Raw genomic sequence first — 24266 nt, 5'->3', positions numbered from 1 at the left:
TTCCTTTAAAACTCTTCCAAAAATAGAAGAGGAGTCAACATTTTCTAAGTCATCCTTGAGGTCAGCATTACCCTGACAGCAAAGCTGAACAAAAACATCAAAAGAAAACTGCAGATAGTATCCCCAATGAATACAGATGCAAAAATTTCACCAAAATACTAGCAAACCAAATCCAGCAGTACATTAAAAACTATTATAAATCATGACCAAGTCGGATATATCCCAGTAATGCCAGGGAGTTTCAACGTATGAATACCAATTGATGTAATACATCACATTAATAGAATGAAGGACAAAAACCGCATCTGACAACATCCAACACCTTTTCATGACTAAACACACCCAGACCCACATAGAAACTAAGAATAGAAGAAAACTTCCTTAACATAATGAGCATTTATGAAAAACCTACAACTAACCTCATAATCATGGTGAGATATTGAAAGCCTTTCCTCCAAAATCAAGAAAAGACAAGGATGCCTTCTTTCACTGCTGCCATTTGTTGCATGGTACTGGAATTCTAGTCAGAGCAATTAGCAAGAAATAAAAGGCATCCAGACAGAAACAAAAAAGTAAAATTATATCTATTCACAGATATCTATTTTGCAGAAAAATCCTTAAAGAATCCATTTAAAAAACTATTAGAACAAAAATAGGAATTCATCAAAGCTGTAGGATAGAACAACACATAGAAATCAGTTGTATTTTTAGTAATAGCAATGAACAATCAGAAAATGGAAATTCCATTTACAACAGCATTCAATAAAATGAAATATCCAGGAACAAATTTTGCTCAGGAGGTGAAAGACATGTAATGCTGAAAGCTACAGAACATTGCTGAGAGGAATTAAAGACATAAATAAATGGAAAGACATCCCCGTTCATGGATTAAAAGACAATTTTGTTAATGTATCAATGTTACGCAAAGCAATCTACAGATTGAATGCAATCCCTATGATTGCATTTTTTTGCAGAAATGGAAAAGATAATTCCCAAATTCATGTGGAACTGCAAAAGACTCTAAATAGCCAATACATATTAAGAACAACAAAGTTGGAGGAATCAGACTTTCTAATCTCAAAATTTACTACAAAGCTACAGTAATCAAAAAGTGTGGTATGGCAAAGAGACAGAGTTATAGACCAATGCTACACAACTAAGAGTCCAGAAATAAATCCATATAAACCATTCCATGTCCAACTGAGTTTTGACAAGGTGTAAGACCATTATAATAAGCAGTCTTTTCAATAAATGGTGCTGGGACAACTGGCTATCCACATGGAAAATAATGACACTGGACCCTTATACCATACCATATACAAAAATTAACTCAAATGGATTAATAATCTAATATAAGAGCCAGAACTATGGATTTATAACAAGAAAATATAGGTGTGAATGTTTCTAACACTGAATTTGACAATGGCCTATCAGACATCATATCAAAACTACAGGTAACAAAACATTGGATTTCATCAAAACCCAAAACTCTTGTCCATTAATGTTTAATCAACATTATCAAAAAAGCATTAATCAGACAAGCTGAAAAAAAAAATAGTAGAAAGCATTGTACTGAATGTACCACAATTGTGCCCTAATTCATATGTTTAATTCTAACCCCCAGTTTGATGGTATTAGGATATAAGATCTTTGGTAGGTGATTACTGCCCTAATAAAAGATAGCCCAGAGAGGTCCTTCCCCTTTCTGCTGTGTAAGGACACAGGAGAAGACAACCATCTATGAACCAGGAAGCAGAGGCTCATCAGACACTGAATCTGCTGAAAAGTTCACATTTAGGTCTATAATCCACTTCAATTTAATTTTTATATAAGATATGAGGTATGAGGCTAGGCTCTTTCCTTTTTTTCTTCATATGGACATTCAGCTATTCTACAACTTGTTGAAAAGACTATCAATACTTTCCCTATTGAACTGCCCTGACACCTTTGCTTAAAAATTAGTTGACCATTTTTATTTTTTAAATTTTCTTTTCCATGTAATACATGCCCTCCTTAATACCCACCATCAGGCTCATCCAACTCCCACCCCTCTCCCCTCCAAAACCCTCAGTTATTTCTCAGAGTCCACAATCTCTCATGGTTTGTCTCCCCATCTGATTTTTCCCATCTCATTTCTCCTCTCCATCTCCCAATGTTCTCCGTGTTATTCCTTATGTTCCACAAGTAAGTGAAACCATGAGATAATTGACTCTCTCTGCTTGACTTATTTCACTTAGCATAATCTCTTCCAGTCCCATCCATGTTGATACAAAAGTTGGGTATTCATCCTTTCTGATGGAGGCATAATACTCCATTGTATACACGGACCATAACTTCTTTATCCATTCATCTGTTGAAGGGCATCCTGGCTCTTTCCACAGTTTGGCAACTGTGGCCATTGCTGCTATGAATGTTGGGGTACAGATGGCCTTTCTTTTCACTACATCTGTATCTTTGGGGTAAATACCCAGTACTGCAATTGCAGGATCATAGGGTAGCTCTATTTTTAACTTTTTGAGGAATCTCCATACTGTTTTCCAAAGTGGCTGCACCAACTTGTATTCCCACCAACAGTATAAGAGGGTTCCCCCTTCTCCACATCCTCTCTAACACACATTGTTTACTGTCTGGTTGATTTTGGTCATTCTAACTGGTATAAGCTTTGTATCTCAAACCTCACATTGTATCTCAATGTGGTTTTAATTTGAAATTCCCTGATGGCTAAGGATGAACATTTTTTCATGTGTCTATTAGCCATTTGTATGTCTTCACTGAAGAAGTGTCTGTTCGTGTCTTCTGCTCATTTTTTGACAGGACTATCTACTTTGTGTGTTGAGTATAAGGAGTTCTTTATAGATCATGGATATCAGCCCTTTATCTGTAGTGTCATTTGCAAATATCTTCTTCCATTCCGTGGGTAGCCTCTTTGTTTTATGGACTGTTTCCTTTGCTGTGTAGAAACTTTTGATCTTGATGAAGTCCCAAAGTTCATTTCTGCTTATTTCCTTTGCCTTTGGAGACATGTCTTGAAAGAAGTTGCTGCGGCCACTGTCGAAGAGGCTACTGCCTTTGTTCTCCTCTAGGATTTTGATAGATTCCTGCCTCATGTTGAGGTCTTTTATCCATTTCGAGTCTATCTTTGTGTATGGTGTAAGAGAATGGTCGAGTTTCATTCTACTTCACATAGCTGTCCAATTTTCCCAGCACCATTTATTGAAGAGACTGTCTTTTTTCCACTGTATATTTTTTCCTGCTTTGTTGAAGATTATTTGACCATAGAGTTGAGGGTCCATATCTGGGATCTCTACTCTTCCACTGGTTTATGTGTCTGTTTTTGTGCCAGTACCATGCTGTTTTGGTGATCACAGCTTTACATTAAAGCTTGAAATCAGGCAATGTGATGCCTCAGGTTTGTTTTTCTTTTTCAATATTTCCTTAGCAATTTGGGATCTTTTCTGGTTCCATACACTTTTTAGGACTGTTTGTTCCAGCACTTTGAAAAATGCTGGTGGAATTTTGATCAGGATGGCATTGAAAGCATAGATGGCTCTAGGCAGTATAGACATTTTAACAATGTTTATCCTTCCAATCCATGAGCATGGAATGCTCTTCCATCTTTTTGTGTCTTCTTCATGAAGTGAAGAACTCTTTCATGAGTGTTCTGTAGTTCCTCGAGTATGGATCCTTCACCTCTTTGGTTAGGTTTATTCCCAAGTATCTTATCATTCTTGGTGCTATAGTAAATGGAAGATTCTCTAACTTCCCTTTCTGTATTTTCATTGTTAGTGTATAAGAAAGCAACTGATTTCTGTACATTGATTTTGTATCGTGCTACATTACTGAATGGCTGTATGAGTTCTAGTAGTTTGGGGGTGGAGTCTTTTGGGTTTTCCATATAGAGTATCAGGTCATCTTCAAAGAAAGAGTTTGACTTCTTCTTTGCCGATTTGATACCTTTTATTTCTTTTTGTTGTCTGAATGCTGTTGCTAGGCCTTCTAGTACTATGTTGAACAACAGTGGCAAGAGTGAATGAATATCCTTGTCATGTTCCTGACCTCAAAGGGAAGGCTATCAGCTTTTCCGCATTGAGGATGATATTTGCTGTGGGTTTTTCATAGACAGATTTTATGAAGTTGAGGAATCCCTATACTTTGAGTTGTTTTAATCAGGAAAGGATGTTGTATCTTGTCAAAAGCTTTTTCTGCATCAATTGAGAGGACCATGTGGATCTTCTCTGTTTTCTTATTGATTTGTTCTATCACATGGACTGATTTGCAAATGTTGAACCACCGTTGCATCCCAGGGATAAATCCCACCTGGTCGTGGTAGATAATCTTCTTAATGTACTACTGTTGGATGCTATTAGCTAGGTTCTTTTAGCTATTAGCTAGATTCTTTTAGCTATTAGCTATTAGCTAGATTCTTGTTGAGAATCTTGGCATCCATATTCACCAGGGATATTGGTCTGAAATTCTCCTTTTTGGTGGGGTCTCTGCCTGGTTTGGGGATCAGGGTAATGCTGGCTTCATAAAAAAGTTTTCCTTCTATTTTTTGAAACAGCTTCAGGAGAATAGGTATTATTTCTTCTTTGAATGTTTGATACAATTCTCCAGGAAATCCATCAGGTCCTGGGCTCTTGTTTTTTGGGAGGTTTTTGATCACTGCTTCAATCTCATTACTAGATATTGGTCTATTCAGGTTGTCATTTTCTTCCTGATTCAGTTTTGGAAGTTTATAGTTTTCCAGGAATGCATCCATTTGTCTAGGTTGCTTAACTTATTGGTATATAAATAGTTGCCCATTTTTAAATATGTGGGTCTACTTCTGGAATTTTAGTTTTGTCCAGCTGATCTCTATCTTTATAATTTCTCTAATATCACACTTTCTTGATTACAGTAGTTTTAAAGTAAGTCTTAAAATCAGGTAAATGAGCATCTACATCTTTATTCTTTGATTACGTTCATTAGTGTTTCAGTATAAAGTGTTTCAACATGGAGATCTTGCACATATTTTGTTAGATAAATACATTTGAAAAAGTGTTTATTTCTTTTAGGTACTACTGCCTATGGCATTTCCAAAACTTTTAATTTCCATTTGTTCACAAGAAGAAATATTAATTTTTAGATATTGGCTTATTATCCTGCAAACTTTCAGTTATAATAGCATTTTGATAGGTTCTATGATTTTTTTCATAGATATTCACATTATCTGAGAATAGAGAAAGGTTTTCTTTCTTCCTTTCTACCGTTCCCTTCTTTTTCTTGCCTTACTGTCATGGTTAGTGTCAGAAAACATATTTTGTATGACTCTACTTCATTCAGATTTATAATGGATTTTTTAAGACCCAGAATATGATATATCTGGGTTAATGTCTCATAGATACATGAAAAAAAAAAGGATACTCACCGGGTTCGGGTAGTATGTTTTACAAATGTCAATTAGATTAAGATGGTTGACAGTGTTGTTCAATTCTTCTATAGCCTTACTGATTTTCTGTCTATTTATTCTATTAATTACTGAAAAAGAAGTGAACTCTTCAATATAACTATGGATTTGTCCAGTTTTGCTTTCAGTTCTCTCTTTTTACATCATGTATTTTTAAGCTGTGTTGCCGGGGTATAAACATTTAGAATCTTGATGTTTTATTGGTAAACTGACATCTGTGTTAATGTCTTTTTGGGGAGAGATGAGGGATAAATGCTGGGCTGTGCATTCTCTTTGGCTTTATTCTGTTGTTCCATTGCTGTTAAATCTGTTGTTCAATTTTCTTAAGTGGGATACCAAGCTCACTCAAAAAGGAAAAAATGTGATCTTCTGAACGTGCTTTTTAAAAAAGTAGGTGATGTCATTTAAGTCACAATGATCTCTTTTCTGATCAAGATTCTGATTATCGGGGGCATCTGGCTGGCTCAATTGGTTAAGCATCTGACTCTTGATTTCGGCTCAGGTCGTGATCTCAGGGTCGTGGGATCGAGTCCAGTGCTGGGCTCTGTGCGGGGCATGAAATCTGCTTGGGATTTTCTCTCCCCCTCTGCCTCTCCCTGCCCGCCCCTATTTTTTTTTTAATAGTTGAAAGTATCTTTCTCAAGTAGTTTTTCTTGGAAGTAAAAGTAGCTGCATTGAGTTTTACCTTACGCGCATTTTAATGATGTTTTTCTTGACTTTCAATATTTTAAAGTGCACTTGGAGTTTTTAAGATTTAATCTGCACTCATGCCAACCTGCAACTAAGCATTTATCACAATGTTTTACATGGATTTTTCATTCATCAACTTTCTGCCCTTTAGAACACAGTCCCCCAGCTGCTTCACTCTACTGAGATCCACTCAACAAAGACATCAGATGAAAGCCAAATATTATTTACAGCTTGCCCACATGCACTATACATCTGTGTTCATTTCAGATAAAAGGTTACAATGCAGGTCCAAAGCCTGATGTGGAAATTACTAATCAGCTTCAACTGAGTAAGGGATCTACTTACAGGCTGAAAGGAAAAGGAGGAATGCAGTGGAGTCAAAAAGCAAAGCATATGCAAACACAGTGTAGGAGCAATGACTCCATCTTTGGCCCACCACCTTGTCCATGTTCACATGATGACCTCCGTTGGTGCTATGTGTTCCAGACCCCTTGGAGGTTGATATGTGCCATGACTAGAAGACAGGGAGGCTTATCCTGGTCTTCCCTAAATATTTTTAGATAACTATTAGAAATAACATAGTTATTTCTGATGCACAGATGGCATCACAAGGTCTGTTAAATTTTAGCTACCAAGGAAGTATATGCAGATGCTTTGACCTCACAACAGTGCCCTCCCGCATGTTCCCTCCCTCACTCTATAAAATCATAGACTAAGGTCTGGATTCTAAGGAAAATAGATGTGCAGCTGTCAGATCCCTGCCTGTTCGATCCTGTCAGCAAGTTACCTTGAATAAAACTCTGTACTCTACATGGTGTTGCTTTGTTTTTCGGTATCAAAGTGCCTTCTCAGTTTGGGGGATACTTTACAGTCCCTCTTCCACTTTCGAACACACAGTCATTAATATTAAATAAAACATTGATATTCCCAAGAGACATGGTAATTGCCTACAGTTTTTAAAAAAGTGATTCTTTCTAATGGCTTAAAATAAGCCTCTAATTCTCTTTTTCTAGATTCCCTATCAAATTTGTTATCAATAGCTCCTAACCTTTCTTATATCCAAAATGCTATTTAACCTCTACCATAAGCTACTGAGCAGACCTCTTCTTTCACAAGGAAGAGTAAGGTCACTTAATACACTCCACCAACTTCCCTTTGCTTTACCTCTAAGTTCTTCTCTATGGTCCTGCATTGGCTGAAAGATATGCCCTTTGCAGTCATCATCCTTTTGTGCAAGTATATAGCCTCCTTTCTTCAACAAAGATTTCACCTGTGTCATTGAGTTCCTATTTGCCTCTTTCTGCACAAGCACACTCTAGCACCACCTCATGCAAAAATATGCCCACTTAATTTTCCAGCATTTCTTCAGTACCTACCAAATGCAAACTCACTGAATTACTATGAGAGATAAAGTTAAAAAAAAAAAATCCAATCCTCCTTTCAGCAAACTTAAAAGTTAGTGGGAAAGATGAACAGCTAAATAATTATAATCTTGTGTAAATAGTTTGAGAGCAAAGGCTTATACAGTATACATGATGTAAAGGAAAGAAAAGTTAATCCTGCTTGGTTTCTGAGGAATTATCTTTTAAAAAATATTTTTATCAAGATTACTCTTTTCTTCCCTTGCTACAGAAAGCTAAGGTCTCCTCTAGCATAAACCATCCCAAGATGCTTAAACTAACATCTGTCATCCCTTGCACTAGCACATTTTTTTAAAAGGCCACTTATATTATCTACAAATCCAATTCACTGTCTTTTATTCATTCATGTCTTAAGTAAATGTGATCTGGCTTTTGATTTCCACCACTACGTTGACACCTTTCACCAAATCAAAGTTGGGTAACCCACTCAACACCCCCAGTCACCTTTTCTCAGTCTTCCTTTTACACAGTCTCTGCTATGAAAGACACATATGGGCCCTCTTCTCAAAATTCTCTGTGACCTGTGTGATACTTCTTTTCCCTAATGTATTTCCCTTCTCTCCCTTTTTTGTTCAGTCTTTTCTGATTTCATTTCTCACTGCTGACAAAAGGGAAGCTTTGGCCAAGACTCCATTTTAAGACATGCCTTCTGACACCCTACCTCTGCTCTCCATTATCTTGTTCTCCCTTTCTCCCACACACACAAAAAACTCATATTAATCACTCTTAAGTAAACTGGGGATGAGAGAAAAAAAAAAAAAGAGAAAAAAGCGGAGTAGAAAGTCTGACTTTAGTTCTGGTTCTACCACTGACATATTAGCTGTGCATCCATGGGCACATCATATCATATGTGGCTCCATAAGGGGTGCCTGGGTGGCTCAGTAGGTTAAAGCCTCTGCCGTCGGCTCGGGTCATGGTCCCGGGGTCCTGGGATTGAGCCCCATGTCAGGCTCTCTGCTCAGCGGGGAGCCTGCTCCCCCCCACCCCTCTGTTTGCTTCTCTGCCCACTTGTGATCTGTCAAATAAAAAAATAAAATCTTTAAAAAAGAGAGAGAGAGAGAGAGAATCGCTTCCTCATGCTCCTTCCAACCCCACAGTTCCACACTTTTAACTGGGAAGAATATCAGATTTCCAGTTCTGACTTCTCTAATGTAGGACAAATCCATATTCTGTCTGCCAATTAAATATCCCACCCTTAAATTTTATCCACTGAAACTCTTAACACACTACATATGTTAATGAAGTTGAATTTAAATTTAAAAAAGAAAAGAAAAAAAATCCCTCCTCTAAACCTAATCTCTCAAACCAACTTCTTTCAAGTTGTCTATTAATGTTTATGTACTGGGGCCTCCATTATCTTAAGCTTGAAATCCTAATAATCTATACATTGACTGTGTTTTATTTTTGCATTCTCTTTTCCTAATTCCCACTCTGTATCCCCCACACCCACCCTGGCATAATTCAAAGAGTTTATCGTTTGGAGGTTGGAAGGTGGCAGCAGAAGAGGAGGACCCAGGCTCGCCCCATATCATGACTACAACTAGAGAACTACAAATCATCCTTAATACCTCAGAAAATGACCTGAACTGGCAGAACAAACTCCACAATGAAAGGCAGAGAAGAGGCCACATCAAAGTAGGTAGGAAGTGCAGAGATATGATTTGGGAAAAAGGAATCACCACTGCATAGGGAGGGAGCCCTGGTCGTGGAAAACAGGAAGAGACAGACTAACTCACAGGCCAGCTCATGGAAAAAGAAATCCCTATAGCAATTGGCTTGAAAAGTGAGAGGGGACGAATTTCTTGAGTTCTTGCAACCAGCAGGGCTTAAACCCTGGAGTTTTAAAGGTCGGCAGGCTTGGTTCTGGGAGAGCTTGGAGGGTACTGGGGTTGCTCTTGGAGAACAGGCAAGGACAATAGTCTGGGGAACACACAGCCTGGGAAGAGCAATCTGAAGAGTGCCTATGGCAAACAGTGAAGAGATTATCTGCTCATCTTGGTAGGCATCACAGAGAGCAAGTGTTCATGAGACTCCTCTAGGAACAAAGGAATAGAGGTGCCATTTCCCTCCCTGGCCCAGCATAAGCACAGAGCCACCTGTGGGAAGCAATGCAATACTGACATCTGCTACCTAACTTGCTTATACCAAGCACTGTCCCCCCACACTCTGGTGGAATTGCCCTTTCCACTCACCTTGCCTCGGTCCCAGAGCTCAGAACCCCTCCCTGAGAAATCCAGCCCAAACACCTGCTCACACAATGCTCCCTGACTCAGGAGTTTCGTAAAGTCTCAGTTCTGGCAGCAGTAGCAATAGGTATTCCACAAACAGACCAGAGAACACCTAGTTAAATCATGCCAAGACTCAGGCGAGGGACAAAACTGCTCACAACGGGCAAAGATACCTTTTGCAGATGACTGGTCTGACGGATAAAGCAGCCAGGACAAAATAGCAGAGCTCACAGAGCACACACTGGAAACACTCCCAGAAGCATCAGGCCCTGGGAAACAGAGGGTACTACGTGGCAGGGCACTACAGGACCACTTCTTCATAAGGCCATTAACCACAAAAACAGGAGACGTGGCTGACTTTCCTAACACAAAGAGAGAGATACAGAGACTTACACAAAATGAGGAGAGAGAAAAATTTATCCCAAATAAAAGAACAGGAAAAGGCCATGGCCAATGATCTAGGCAAAACAGATACAGGTAACATGCCTGATAGAGAATTTAAAGTAATGATCATAAGGATACTCAATGGACTAGAGAAAAGAGTGGAAGACATGAGTGAGATCCTTAACAGAGACAAGGAATAACATAGCAGAGAAAAAGGACACAATACAAGAAATAAGAAACACACCTGACGGAAAGAACAGCAGGCTGGAAGAAGCAGAAGAATGACTTAATGACATAGAAGAAGAGTAATGGAAAGTAATCAAGCTGAACAAAAGACAGAAAAAAGAATTATAAAAATGAGAATAGAGTTAGGGAACTCTCACTCTATCAAACAAAATAACATTCATATTATAGGAGTCCCAGAAGAAGGAGGAGAGAGAAAGAAGGGGACAGAGAATTAATTTGAAGAGATAACAGCTGAAAACTTGTAATCTGGGGGAAAAAAAAAAAGATAACCCAGATCCAGGTGGCATTGAGAACTCTCACCAAATTCAACAAAATCAGACTGATGCCAAGACATATTATAACTATATTAGCAAAATATACTGATAAAGGAAAAATTTCAAACCAGCAAGACAAAAAGAGACAGTAACTTCCAAGGGAAAACCCATAAAGCAAGCAGAAGATTATTTTTAGCAGAACATTTCTAAGCCAGAATGCACTGTCATGATATATTCAAAGTACTGAATGGAAAAATCTGCAGCCAAAAATACTCTATCCAGCAAAGCTATCAACTTAGAATAGGAGGAGAGGTAAAGAGTTTCCCAGACAAACAAAAACTAAAGTAGTTCATGACCACTAAACCAGATCTGCAAGAAATATTAAAGGGGACACACTGAGTGGAAGAAACCAACCAGAAGTGACAGTATAAGGGTAGGAAACACCTAAATATGAGTATTTCTGTAAAAAATCAGTCAAGGAACTCACAAAATAATAGAATATAAAATATAACAGCATATACCTAAAAAGTGGGGAAGAAAGTAATAAAAAATAGGTTCAAACTTAATAATCAATTCAACATAGACTGTTATATGCAAAAGAGACTATATAAAAACCTAATGGAAACCATATATAGAAAACCACTAATAAAAATGCAAAGAATAAAGAGAAAGATATCCTAATATATCACTAAAGAAAAGAGGCAAATCACGAAAGGGAGAAGAAAAGATCAGAGAAAATCCTCAGAAAAAACCACAAAACAAATAATAAAATGGCAATAAATACATTATCTATCAGTAATTACTTTGAATGTAAACAGACTCCAATCAAAATACACAGGTGACAGAGTGGGTAAAAAAAAAAAAAGACCCACTATATGCCGCCTACAAGAGACTCATTTTAGACCTAACGACACCCACATATTGACAATGAAGGGATGGAGAAACATTTAATGCAAATGGATGTCAAAAGGAAGCTATACTATGGGTGCCTGGGTAGCTTAGTCGGTTAAGCATCTGTGCCTTGCCTTCAGCTCAGGTCATGATCCTGGGGTCCTGGGATTGAGTCCCACATCGGGCTCCCTACTCAGCACGGAGCTGAGTAGGGAGGGCTTTTCCCTCTGTCTCTCTGTCTCTCTCTCATAAATAAATAAATAAAATCTTTTAAAAAAAAGGATAAAAAGAAAAAGAAAGCCAGAGTAGCAATACTTACATACTGGAGAAAACAAACTTTAAAACAAGGACTGTAACAGAAGACAAAGGGTACTATATCATAATAAAGGGGACAATACAACAAGAAGATTGTAAATATTTATGTACTAAACATAGGAGCATGCAATACATTAAACAGGCGAATAACAAACATAAAGGAACTAGTCAATAATAACAGAGTAATAGTAGGGGACTTTAACTCCCCCCTTACAACAACAGATCATCTAAACGGAAAATCAACAAGGAAACAATTACATGACACACTGGAAGAGACAGATTTAATAGATATAGTCAGAACATTCCATTCTAAAACAGGAGGATACACATTCTTTTCAAGTATACACAGAACTTTCTCTACAACAGATCACATATCAGACCACAAAACAATTCTGAACAAATTCAAGATGACTGAAGTCTTACCATACATCTTTTCTGATCACAACACTATGAAACTAGAAGTCAACGACTAGAAAAACGTAGAAAGACCATAAATACATGGAAATTAAACAACATAAACAACATGCTAGTAAACAATGAATGTATTAATCAGGAAATAAAAGAAGAAATAAAAAAGTACACTGAAACAAATGAAAATGAAAACACAATGGCCCCAAACTTCTGGACTATAGCAAAAATAGTTCTAGGAGGAAAATATATGGCAATACAGGCCTACCTCAAGAAGCAAGAAAAGTCTCAAATACACAGTCTTACCTTACACCTAAAGAAGCTAGAAAAGAGCAACAAAACCTAAAACCAGCAGGTGGGAGGAAATAATAATGATTAGAGCAGAAATAAATGATTTAGAAACTAAAAAAACAATAGAAGAGATCAATGAAACCAGGAGCTGGTTCTTTGAAATAACCAATAAAATTGATATACCTCTAGCCAAACCTATTAAAAAGAGGAAAGACTCAAATAAAATTACAAATGAGGAGAGGGGCGCCTGGGTGGCTCAGTGGGTTAAAGGGTCTGCCTTCAGCTCAGGTCATGGTCTTAGGGTCCTGAGATTAAACCCCGCATCGGGCTCTCTGCTTGGCAGTGAGACTTCTTCCTCTTCTCTCCCTCTCTGCCTGCCTCTCTACCCACTTGTGATCTCTGTCAAATAAATAAATAAAATCTTAAAAAAAAAAAGTGAGAAGAAATAACAATCACACCACAGAAATACAAAAAATTATAAAAGAATATTATGAAAAACTATATGCCAACAAATTAGACAACCTAAGAAATAGATAAATACCTAGAAACATATAAACTACCAAAACTGAAATAGGAAGCAAAAGAAAAGTTGAACAGACTGATTAGCAGAAAAGAAACTAACTGAATTAGTATTAAAAAAAATTCCCCAAAAAATTCCCCAACCAGATGGGTTCACATGCAAATTGTATCAAACATTTAAAGAAGAGTTAATACCTATTGTTCTCAAACTATTCCAAAAAAGTAGAAAAGAAAACTTTCAAACTCATTCTATGAGGCCATTACCCTGATAATCACCACCAGATAAAAGACTCCACAAAAAAGAAAAATTCAGGCCAATACCCCTGATGAACACAGATGCACAAATTCTCAACAAAATACTAGCAAACCAAATCCAAAATACATTTTAAAAAGTCAGCCACCATGATCAAGTGGGATTTATTCATGGGTTGCAATGTGGTTCAACATTCCCAAATCAATCAACATGAGACAGTCACATTGAAAAGAAAAGAATAAGAACAATATGATCATTTCAATAGATGAAAAAAAAAAGGCATTTGACAAAGTGCAACATCTTTTCATGACAAAAGCCCTAAACAAAGTACGTTTAAAGGGAACATCCCTCAACATAATAAAAGCCCTATGTGAAAAACCCTATGTGAAAAATAGCTAACATCATTGTTAATGGGGAACATGACAAGTATATCCACTTGCATCACTTTTATTCAACATAGTACTAAAAGTCCTAGCCATAGCAGTCAGACAACAAAAAGAAATAAAAGACATCTAAACTGGTAAGGAAGAAGTAAAACTTCCACTATTTGCAGATTATGAGATATTGTATAAAGAAATCTTGGAAAACTCCACTAAACAATGCTAGAACTGATCAAAGAATTCAGTAAGTCGCAGGATACAAAGTCAACTTACAGAAATCTGTTCCATTTCTATACACCAATAATGAAGCAACAGGAACAGAAATTAAGAAAATACCATTTACAATTGCACTGAAAGTAATGAGATACCCAGGAATAAACCTAACCAAAGTGATGAAAGACCTGTATTCTGAAAACTATGAAACTCTGATGAAAGAAATTGAAAATGACACAAAGATAAATAAAGACATTCCATGTCCATGGACTGGAATGGAAGAATACTATTAAAAGGACGATACTACCCAAAGCAACCTACACATTTAATGCAGTCCTTATCAAAATTTCTAGTTCTCTCAAAGAACAAATAATCCTTAAATTTGTATGGAACCACAAAGGACCTGGAATAGCCAAGATAATCTTGAAAAGTAAGATTTACTTGAAAAGTAAAGTTGGAGGCCCACAATTCCACATTTCAAGTTATATTACAAAGCTGTAGTGGTCAAAACACTATGGTACTGGCATAAAAATAGACACATACATTAATGGAACAAAACAGAAGGTCCAGAAATAAAACCACAATTATCTTCAACAAAGCAGAAATTATCCACTGGGAAAAAGAAGGTCTCTTCAACAAATGGTATTGGGAAAACTGAACAATCACATGCAAAATAACAAAACTGGACCACTCTCTTAACACTAAACACAAAAATAAATTCAAAATGGATTAAAGACTTTAAATGTGAGACTTGAAACCACCAAATCCTAGAAGAGAATACAGGCAGTAAGTAACCTCTATGACATTGGCGGTAACAATTTTTTTCTACATATGTCTCCAGAGGCAAGGGAAACAAAAGTAAACTATTGGGACTACATCAAAATGAAAAGCTTCTGCAAAGCAACAAAATTAAAAGGCAACCTATGGAATGGGAGTAGATATCTGCAATAACATAGCCAATAATCTAAAACTTAACACCCAAAAACTGAGTAATCAAATTAAAAACGGGCAAAAGACACAAACAGACATTTCTTCAGAGAAGACACACAGATGGTCAAGAGATGCATGAAAAGATGTTCACATCATCATTTACCATCTGGGAAATGCAAATCAAAACTACAATATCACCTCATATCTGTCAGAATGGCTAAAATCAACAACACAAGAAACAACAAGTGTTGGTATGGATGTGGAGAAAAGGGAACCCTCCTGCCCTCTTGGTAGGAATTCAAACTGGTGCAGCCACTTCACAAACCAATATAAAGGTGCCTCAAAATGTTATGAAAAAGAACTATCCTGGGGCGCCTGGTGGCTCAGCTGGTTAAATGACTGCCTTCGGCTCAGGTCATAATCCTGGGGTCCCGGGATAGAGTCCCATGTTGGGCTCCCTGATCAGCAGGGAGTCTGCTTCTCCCACTGACCTCTCTCCTCTCAGGCTCTCTCTCTCAAATAAATAAATAAAATCTAAAAAAAAAAAAAAAAAGAAAAAAGGAACTACCCTATGATCCAGCAACTGCACTACTAGGTATTTGCTCAAAGGATACAAAATTACAGATCTGAAGGTACACCCAATGTTTATAACAGCATTATGAACAACAGCTAAATTATGGAAAGAGCCCAAATGTTCACTGACTGATGAATGGATAAAAAAGATATGGTATAGGCGCGTGCACACGCACATGCATGTCCCAATGGAATATTGCTCAGCCATCAAAAAGAATAAAATCTTGCCATTTGCAATAAGTTGGATGGAACCAGAATATATTATGCTACGTGAAATAAGTCAGTTAAAGAAAAACAAATACCAGATGATCTCACTCATATGTAGAACTGAAGAAAGGAAACAAATGAACATATGGGAAGGGGAAAAAGAAAAAAAGGAGAGAGGGTAACAAGCTATAAGAGACTCTTAATGGTAGAAAACAGACTGAGGAATCAGGAAGCGAGGTGGGTGGGGGATGGGCTAGATGGGTGAAGGGTATTTAAGGAGAGTCCCTGTTATGATGAGCACTGGGTGTTGTATGTAAGTGATGAATCACTGAATTCTACTCCAGAAACCAATACTGCACTGTATATTAACTACCTAAAATTTAAATCTTTAAAAAAAAAAGGTTAAAAATAGATCTACCTTATGATCAAGCAATCACACTACTGGGTATTTGCCCAAAGAATACAAAAACATGAATTTAAAAGCATACATGCACCCCTATTTTCATAGCAGCACTATTTACAATAGCCAAAATATGGAAGTAGCCAAAGTGTCCATCAATTAATGAATAGATAAAGATGTGGTATATATACACAACGGAATATTATTCAGCCATAATAAAGAATGAAGTCTTGCCATTTGCAAGGACATGGATGGAGCTAGAATGCATAATGCTCAGCAAAATAAGTCAGAGAATGACAAATACTGTATGAATTTATTCATATGTGGAATTTAAGAAGCGGAAAAAAAAAAAAAAGAAAAGAAAAGAAAAAAGGAGAGACAAACCAAAAACCAAACTGTTAACTCTAGAGAACACATTGATTGTTACCAGGGGTAAGTGGGTGGGGGGACGACTTAAATAAGTGGTGAGGATTAAGGACTGCACTTGTTCTGATGAGCACCGGGAGATGTACGGAATTATCGAATCTCTATGTTGTATACCTGGAACTAGTATCATACCATATGTTAACTAACTAGAATTAAAATAGCAACATAAAAAAAAAAAAAAAAGAGGATCTCTTCCACTTAATATTCCTTGGCTTCCTCAATTGGTTATCATTCTTCCTCTTCAGAAAACCTAAGACCTTCTATGTGTACCTCTCTCATTACACTTGGCATATGTTTCTCCCCAGACTCTGGTTCTGTAGGAGCAGGATTTATAGGATTCTTTGCATCTTAAAATAGCACCTTGAACACTGCCTTACCCAGAGTACTGTAAAACTCCAAGATTTGAACTGAATTAACTAGATTTAATCTAAATTTTGGACATTGTAAAAGAAGTAGGGTTTCTAGAGTACTTATTTTAAGAAAAAATAATTGAGGATACATAATGATTTGGATGTTCAGCTCTAAAACATATATTGCTTCTTTAAAGGAGATTTTTTTTTTTTTAATATAAACATGTATTTTTATTCCCAGGGGTACAGGTCTGTGAATCGCCAGGTTTACACACTTCACAGCACTCACCGAAGCACATACCCTCCCCAATGTCCATAACCCCACCCCCCCTTCTCCCAACCCCCCTCCCCCCAGCAACCCTCAGTTTGTTCTGTAAGATTAAGAGTCACTTATGGTTTGTCTCCCTCCAAATCCCATCTTGTTTCATTGATTCTTCTCCTACCCACTTAAGCCCCCATGTTGCATCACCACTTCCTCATATCAGGGAGATCATATGATAGTTGTCTTTCTCTTCTTGACTTATTTCGCTAAGCATGATACGCTCTAGTTCCATCCATGGAAATGGATGTCGCAAATGGCAAGATTTCATTTCTTTTGATGGCTACATAGTATTCCATTGTGTATATATACCACATCTTCTTGATCCATTCATCTGTTGATGGACATCTAGGTTCTTTCCATAGTTTGGCTATTGTGGACATTGCTGCTATAAACATTCGGGTGCATGTGTCCCTTTGGATCACTACGTTTGTAGCTTTAGGGTAAATACCCAATAGTGCAATTGCTGGGTCATAGGGCAGTTCTATTTTCAACATTTTGAGGAACCTCCATGCTGTTTTCCAGAGTGGCTGCACCAGTTTGCATTCCCACCAACAGTGGAGGAGGGCTCCCCTTTCTCCGCATCCTCGCCAGCATCTGTCATTTCCTGACTTGTTGATTTAAGCCATTCTGACTGGTGTGAGGTGATATCTCATTGTGGTTTTGATTTGTATTTCCCTGATGCCGAGTGATATGGAGCACTTTTTCATGTGTCTGTTGGCCATCTGGATGTCTTCTTTGCAGAAATGTCTGTTCATGTCCTCAAAAAATATTTTATTTATTTATTTGAGAGAGAGACAGTGAGAGAGAAGATGAGTGAGGAGAAGGTCAGAGAGAGAAGCAGACTCCCCGTGGAGCTGGGAGCCCGATGCGAGACTCGATCCCGGGACTCCAGGATCATACCTGAACTGAAAGCAGTCGCTCAACCAACTGAGCCACCAAGGCGCTCCAAACATACACTGCTTCTTAAGCTAAGGAAGCCAATGTTCCTCTTTACTCCTCAAATTCCAAGTCAATTCTAAAGAACACTATAGACAGCAATGCCACTATATTTTTAAAAGCACATTTACTAAATTGCTCTTAAATATTTGAGTATTTCTTTTTTTTTAATCTCAATTATTTATAAGACAAAGTATTTTGGCAGATTATTCAACCTAATGAACTATCATCAGAAGCGCAGATTTAACACAGCAAGACGTGATGCCTATCAAAACATTTATCCACTATGTTATCTTTTGCTTTAACCTACATGAAGCACAGAAAACAATTTCCCAAAATAAAATATGATGGCATTAATTTTCAGCTTCATTAACATGCTTCAATGCATTCCTCTAAAAATTTATTTTTTAAAAATGTTCTTAATTGAGATAGTAAAACAAATTGAGAGGGAAAAAAAGCCTTCCAGCTTCCTTTATTACCAAGAAAAGAATGCAGTCTAGCAGACAGAAGAACAGAATTTCCAAGGACTAGAAGCTGGGCAAATCAAGGTTTTTGCTTCCTCCTCCTGGAAGATAGGGTGTGTGATGTGAGGCCTGACGAACAGTCAGTGAAACCAAGAGGAACGGTGTGGCGCCTCATTACTGAGGATGCCTGGCAGAATCTGACCTACCTGGTGAATCCCTCCAGGAGAGATCTTGTAGGACTGCAACTTCTGTTTCAGCAGCTCCTGATCGCTGTGACGGAATGGGCACCCTGACAACAAAAAACAAGCCAACACACCAACAAGGTTATTTACCCAGGACCTGGTACAATACCACACTCAAGAAACTGTCTAAGCTCCCCTTAATTGTCTAACAGCTTATTAATAAAAAAGTTAATTGCCCATGGGTCCAACTGCTTTCCTCTCTTTATCTAAATGACGACTTATTTGTACAGTTATCAGGGTACTACAGGCTCAAGAGTTACATAAAACATTACAGCATTCTTGGGTGAAGTTGCCCACTCACTAGGAAGAGGAAACAGTTTTAATTATGCTACTTGCTAACAAGCAGAGATAATCACAAAAGTAGCTGTAGATGATCTAAAAACTTCATATAATCTCACATATTATTGGTATTTAAAAAAATTACAGTAAAAGCCTATGAGGAGGAAGATAATAAAAACAAAAAAAAATGTACAAACTCTAAGAAATATAAAAATCTCACATCATTTTCAGAAGTCTATTTCCCAGAGAGTAAAATCCATATAAATTCAGAGGCATCACTGTTAAAAATGAGACAACCAAAAAGGAAAGTATTTTATAGGAAAATAACTTATAATAGATACATGTTACCTCTGTATTATTTCAAGAGTAACACAATAATAAAGATGGACAAGTAAATATTTGCATAAATAAGAACACAAAAGAACTAAAATGTAAAAACTGTATTACCAGACCAAAATCTAGAAAAGTTTAGATGTTTTAATAAGATGCTGCAATGGTAAATCAAATACCTTATTTTAAAATTTAATATAGGAAGTCAGATTACTTTTTTTAGGTACACAGATGATGGATCTATAAGTTAAACTGAAACAACTGTGCATTTTTAATGAAAACAATGGGAAACTGCTTGCAGCAAAAATAGAAAAAAGCCTAGATGCCAAACAAATGTGTCTACCAAAAATCGTCACTACAAATAATAAAATTCACAAAAAGTCATATACTTACACTTCATTCAGATTAAAACTGTAATAATTTTTAGTATAAGGAAATATTTTGAGAAGCTGTGCAACATCTGGTTAAGAGAGTCTGGAGCTAAAATGTCAGTGTTTGAATCTCAGTTTACCACTTACTAAGTGGGAGACCATAGATAAATTTTGTATCTTGTTGCTGAATCAGATTCCCTTTCTGTCAAGTGAGGGAAATAATCATTCACAGAGCTCTTGTAACAATGGAAATATAAAGTTCTTATATGCTCTTGGCACACAATAAACACTCAACATGTATTAGCTATCATTATGATTCTCAAAAAAAACCCATCTTGATAACGAAATTTCAAAAGATTCCAAAAAGAAAGAAATTAGGCTGCACAAGGAATTCTTGGTTCAGCCCAGAATTTTTAAAGAACACAAAAAAGGATATTAATTGAATTATCCAAATTACATTTAAAATAATGACTGTATCTTATGAAAAAGGTAACAAAGGACAAAGGCAAGAAGAAAGTGAGGATTGCCAAGGTACTAAAGGTCACAAAAAAAGTGTTCTAAAGCTACACTGACAATAAGCAGAACAGAGAAAAACCAGATTCCTACTTAGAGAAGCTGGTGTTATTTTAACAGATGACAGAAAGACAGTAAAACTCAGTAACTCCTGTTTATTTTGTCTCTATCTTCCATATCAGAGAAAGCGATCTTCAAAACTAAAAAATAAAAAAAAAATAAAAATAAAAAAAAAAAAAAAAAAAAAAAAAAAACTAAAAAGGGCTGAAGTAAGTAACTGAAAATGAAGTGAATGCATACCCAGTTATGTCTTTGACAAGCCTTCCAACGTACGTTTGTGGAAGAGATGGATAAACATAGTCTGGAGTATAGTTACACACAGATTCACAACTGGTTGAACAATCAATCCAAGAAGTGCTGCTTAATGAAATAATATCAACATGGGACGAGATAGTTTTATAAATAACATAAAAGGAAAAGGACAGAGATTTCTGGTTTCCAGTCTGGCTCATGAGAGGCTTACATGTCATCACTACATCCTAGCAAGGAAAAAGCTGAACAAACTAAAAAATCAACAACTCTGCTTAGACTCATCAGAGAAGTAAGATCACTTGAAGAGAGAGGCAGCTACAGAGAATCACAACATACCAGAACAGAAATCTCTGGAGGAAGCAGTGCGGGGGTAGGAAAAACCTAACCTGTAACTGACAAATTTCTGAAGTCTGGACAAATCTGAGAGTTTAAAACTCTAAGGAGACCTAGTCTTGGGAGGCCCTATACTTTGGAAGTTTAACTGATAATTCTAATATTCCTGCCAGGTGCTCATGGTAAGTAACAGAGAAATTCTCTTGTGCTTTTGGCATGGGGAGGGGAAAAGTAACCATTTTGACACTCTAGAGCTATCCCGCCCTCAGAACAAACTATTTTACCTGAGCCTAAACTTCTGGGGTTTTATGAGAGCCTAACCTCCAGGGTGGTGGGGGGATATACAACTCCAGTCTCTCCTAGCCATCCTGTCCCACCTGGGGGGAATAACTGAGGGTCATGTTGAAATTCATAGCCCAGGGCCACAGGCTCACTAAAAGACTAATCAGGACTACAGATTACCACCCTCTCCACCTCCCTAAGTACCACCGTATTACCAAAGGCTTATTTTTGGAATTCTTTCTACCCAATATGTCATGTCTACCTTTTAAGAAAAAATTACAAGGCTTATCAAAAGGCAAAAAATAAAGTTTGAAGAGACTGAACAAACATCAGAACTAGAGTCAGATATTGCAGGGATATTAGAATTATCAGACCGAGAATTTAAAATAACTGATTAATACTAAGAGCTCTAATGGGAGAAACAGACAATGTATAAACACAGGTAATGTAAGCAGAAAGATGGAAATCCTGAGAATCAAAAAGATATGCTAGAGATCTAAAACACTATAATAGAAATGAAGAATGTCTTTGCTGGGCTTATTAGTAGACATGGCTGAGGGAAGAATCTCTAAGCTTGAGGATGTATCAAATAGAAACTTCTAAAATTGAAAAACAAAGAGAGAACAACTAAAAAAAATAAAAACAGAATATCCAAGAACTGTGGGACACTATGAAAGGTGGCAGTGAGAATACCAGAAGAAGAGATAAAGGAAGGAACAGAAGCAATATTGAGGCAATAGTGACAGAGAATTTTCCCCCAAATAAATGTTAGGCACCAAACTACAGATCCAGGAAGTCCAAAGAACAACAAGCAGTATAAATGCCCCCCAAAACAGAGCTTAGATATACCACATTCATACTTCAGAAAACCAAAAATAAAGAAAAAAATCTTAAAAGCCAGATGTAAAAAAACACTTTACTTACAGAGAAGCAAAGATAAGAATTATATCTAACTTATCCTCAGAAACCATACAAGCAAGAGAGTAGAGTGACTGATTGACTGACTGCCTGTTTTTAGAGTGAAATATTTAAAGAGTAGAGAAAGAGGTGGGGGCAGGGAGGAACCTCCACAAATCTAGAATTCTGTACCCTGTGAAATTATCTTCAAAAGACAGGGAGTAATAGACTTTTCTCAGACAAATCAGAAGTGACACTATTTGTTGTCAGCGGACCTGTAAGACAAGAAATGTTAAAAAGTTGTTCTTCAAAGAGAAGGAAAGCAATATAGGCCAGAAACTCAGACCTACCTGAAGATGAGAACATCAGAGGATAAGTAAAGGTAATATAAAAACTTCAGAGCAAGAAAATTTATCAAGGATACTACATAATGAGAAAGGGACACATACTCCAGGAAGATGTAATAGTCCTTAATGTGTATCCATCTAACAACAGACCATGAAAACACAAGAGGCAAAACTGGCAGAACTGCAAGAAGAAACTGATGTATCCACTGTCTGAGACATCAACACCTCTCTATCAGAAATGGACAGACCCAGCAGGCAGTAAATCAGCAACAATATTCGTAGAATTTAAAAGCACCATCAACAATCAGAGAAAGACAACCATCATATGATCTCCCTGATATGAGGAAGTGGAGAGGCAACATAGGGGGTTTGGGGGTAAGAAAAGAATAAATGAAACAAGATGGGATCGGGAGGGAGACAAACCATAAAAGATTCTTAATCTCACAAAAGAAACTGAGGGTTGCCGGGGGCTGGGGGTAGGGGGTAGGGAAAGAGTGGTGGGGTTATGGACACTGGGAAAGGGAGGTGCTATGGTGAGTTCTGTGAAGTGTGTAAACCTGGCGATTCACAGACCTGTACCCCTGGGGCTAATAATCAATTAATTAAAAAAAAAAAAAAAGTAAAAGCGCCATCAATTAATATAACTGATATCTATATAACGGCTATATCCAGAACAGCAGATTACACATTCTTCTCAGTTCATATATGACAAACCACTATGGTGCAGGATGAGGCTGACGGGGGCGGTGGGGGAGGGGGCAGGGTGTGCAAGTTTAGAGGCAGAGAGTATGTGAGAAGGCACTCTCTACCCTCTGCTTAATTTTGCTGTGAACCTAAAAGTGCTCTAAAAACATTAAGTTTATTCATTAAGAAAAGGACAGATCAAGGTTCCTAATAAACATGAGCTTACTGTTTGCTAAGTATATTATTTTTTAACTAATAGGGTTTAAATTACAAAATAAAACAAACAGAAAGGACTGGAATAAATAAGATTCAATTTCATAAGGAATAAGCTATATAAAATTCTGCATTTAATCTAATAAAAATCAACAATGTAAGTGAGGTGTTCTAGGCTCTTGACATGATAGAGGAATCCCTGGGGATTTTACTAGGCCAAATTAAAAGTAAGTGAACTGCTTGATGTGGCTACTAAGAAAAGTAATAGATTTTTCTCAACTGAAGTATCTGGTAATGGTTTTCAAAGTTTAGAAGATATAAAAATTATCCAGGGCACTTGCAAATAAATCTGACTTCATAAACCTGAGGGTGGAGGATTGCTAATCTCCATTTCTAGGGGTACCTTAAGTAAGTGACAAAAGTGATGGTAACTGCTCACTGTGTATACCAGTGCTGGCTACCTTTCATCTATTAAATATGAAAGAAAAGACATATTTTTAGTGCTCTGGGCATGACAAGCATCTTCCTTAAAATTCTGTTTGTAATTATTTGATCTTAATCCCTAATAGCCTAAAAGTGCGTGATCTTTTTAAAAAGGATTCCATTCAGGATGTGAAAACAATTAATGCCAAAACAAAAACGTTTTGAAACATACTTCAGTAAGCTTTAGTAATCTAAAATATTTACTAATATGGACTATTAAAATCATTCTCTGACATACTAGACAAACGAGGAGCTTTTCAAGGTATGGTCAGAGAACTATTTATAAAAAAGTTGTTGAACTCAGAAATCTACAAAAAACCGTTTAGACTTTTTTTTTAACCTACAATAACTGAGGTGAATTGATAGAGGTTTGAAACCACAAACTGCTAAATTCCTCACTTAATCTCCGTTAATCAGATAATAGTGATGAAAA

At 37.0% G+C, this 24266-nt stretch overlaps 1 protein-coding gene across 1 annotated transcript in view; it reads right to left on the bottom strand.

The window, feature by feature from the left end:
• PRIM2 (DNA primase subunit 2) overlaps positions 1 to 24266 on the bottom strand; it is a 325522-nt gene that overhangs the window by 32413 nt on the left and 268843 nt on the right. The window contains exon 12 of the mRNA XM_059178338.1: positions 18754 to 18836. Coding sequence (XP_059034321.1) covers positions 18754 to 18836 — 83 coding nt within the window. The remainder of the gene's footprint in view (positions 1 to 18753; positions 18837 to 24266) is intronic.

Source organism: Mustela lutreola, chromosome 6 (genome assembly GCF_030435805.1).
Source record: "Mustela lutreola isolate mMusLut2 chromosome 6, mMusLut2.pri, whole genome shotgun sequence".
Lineage (NCBI taxonomy): Eukaryota > Metazoa > Chordata > Mammalia > Carnivora > Mustelidae > Mustela > Mustela lutreola.
This window is presented reverse-complemented; position numbering and strand designations above follow the sequence as displayed.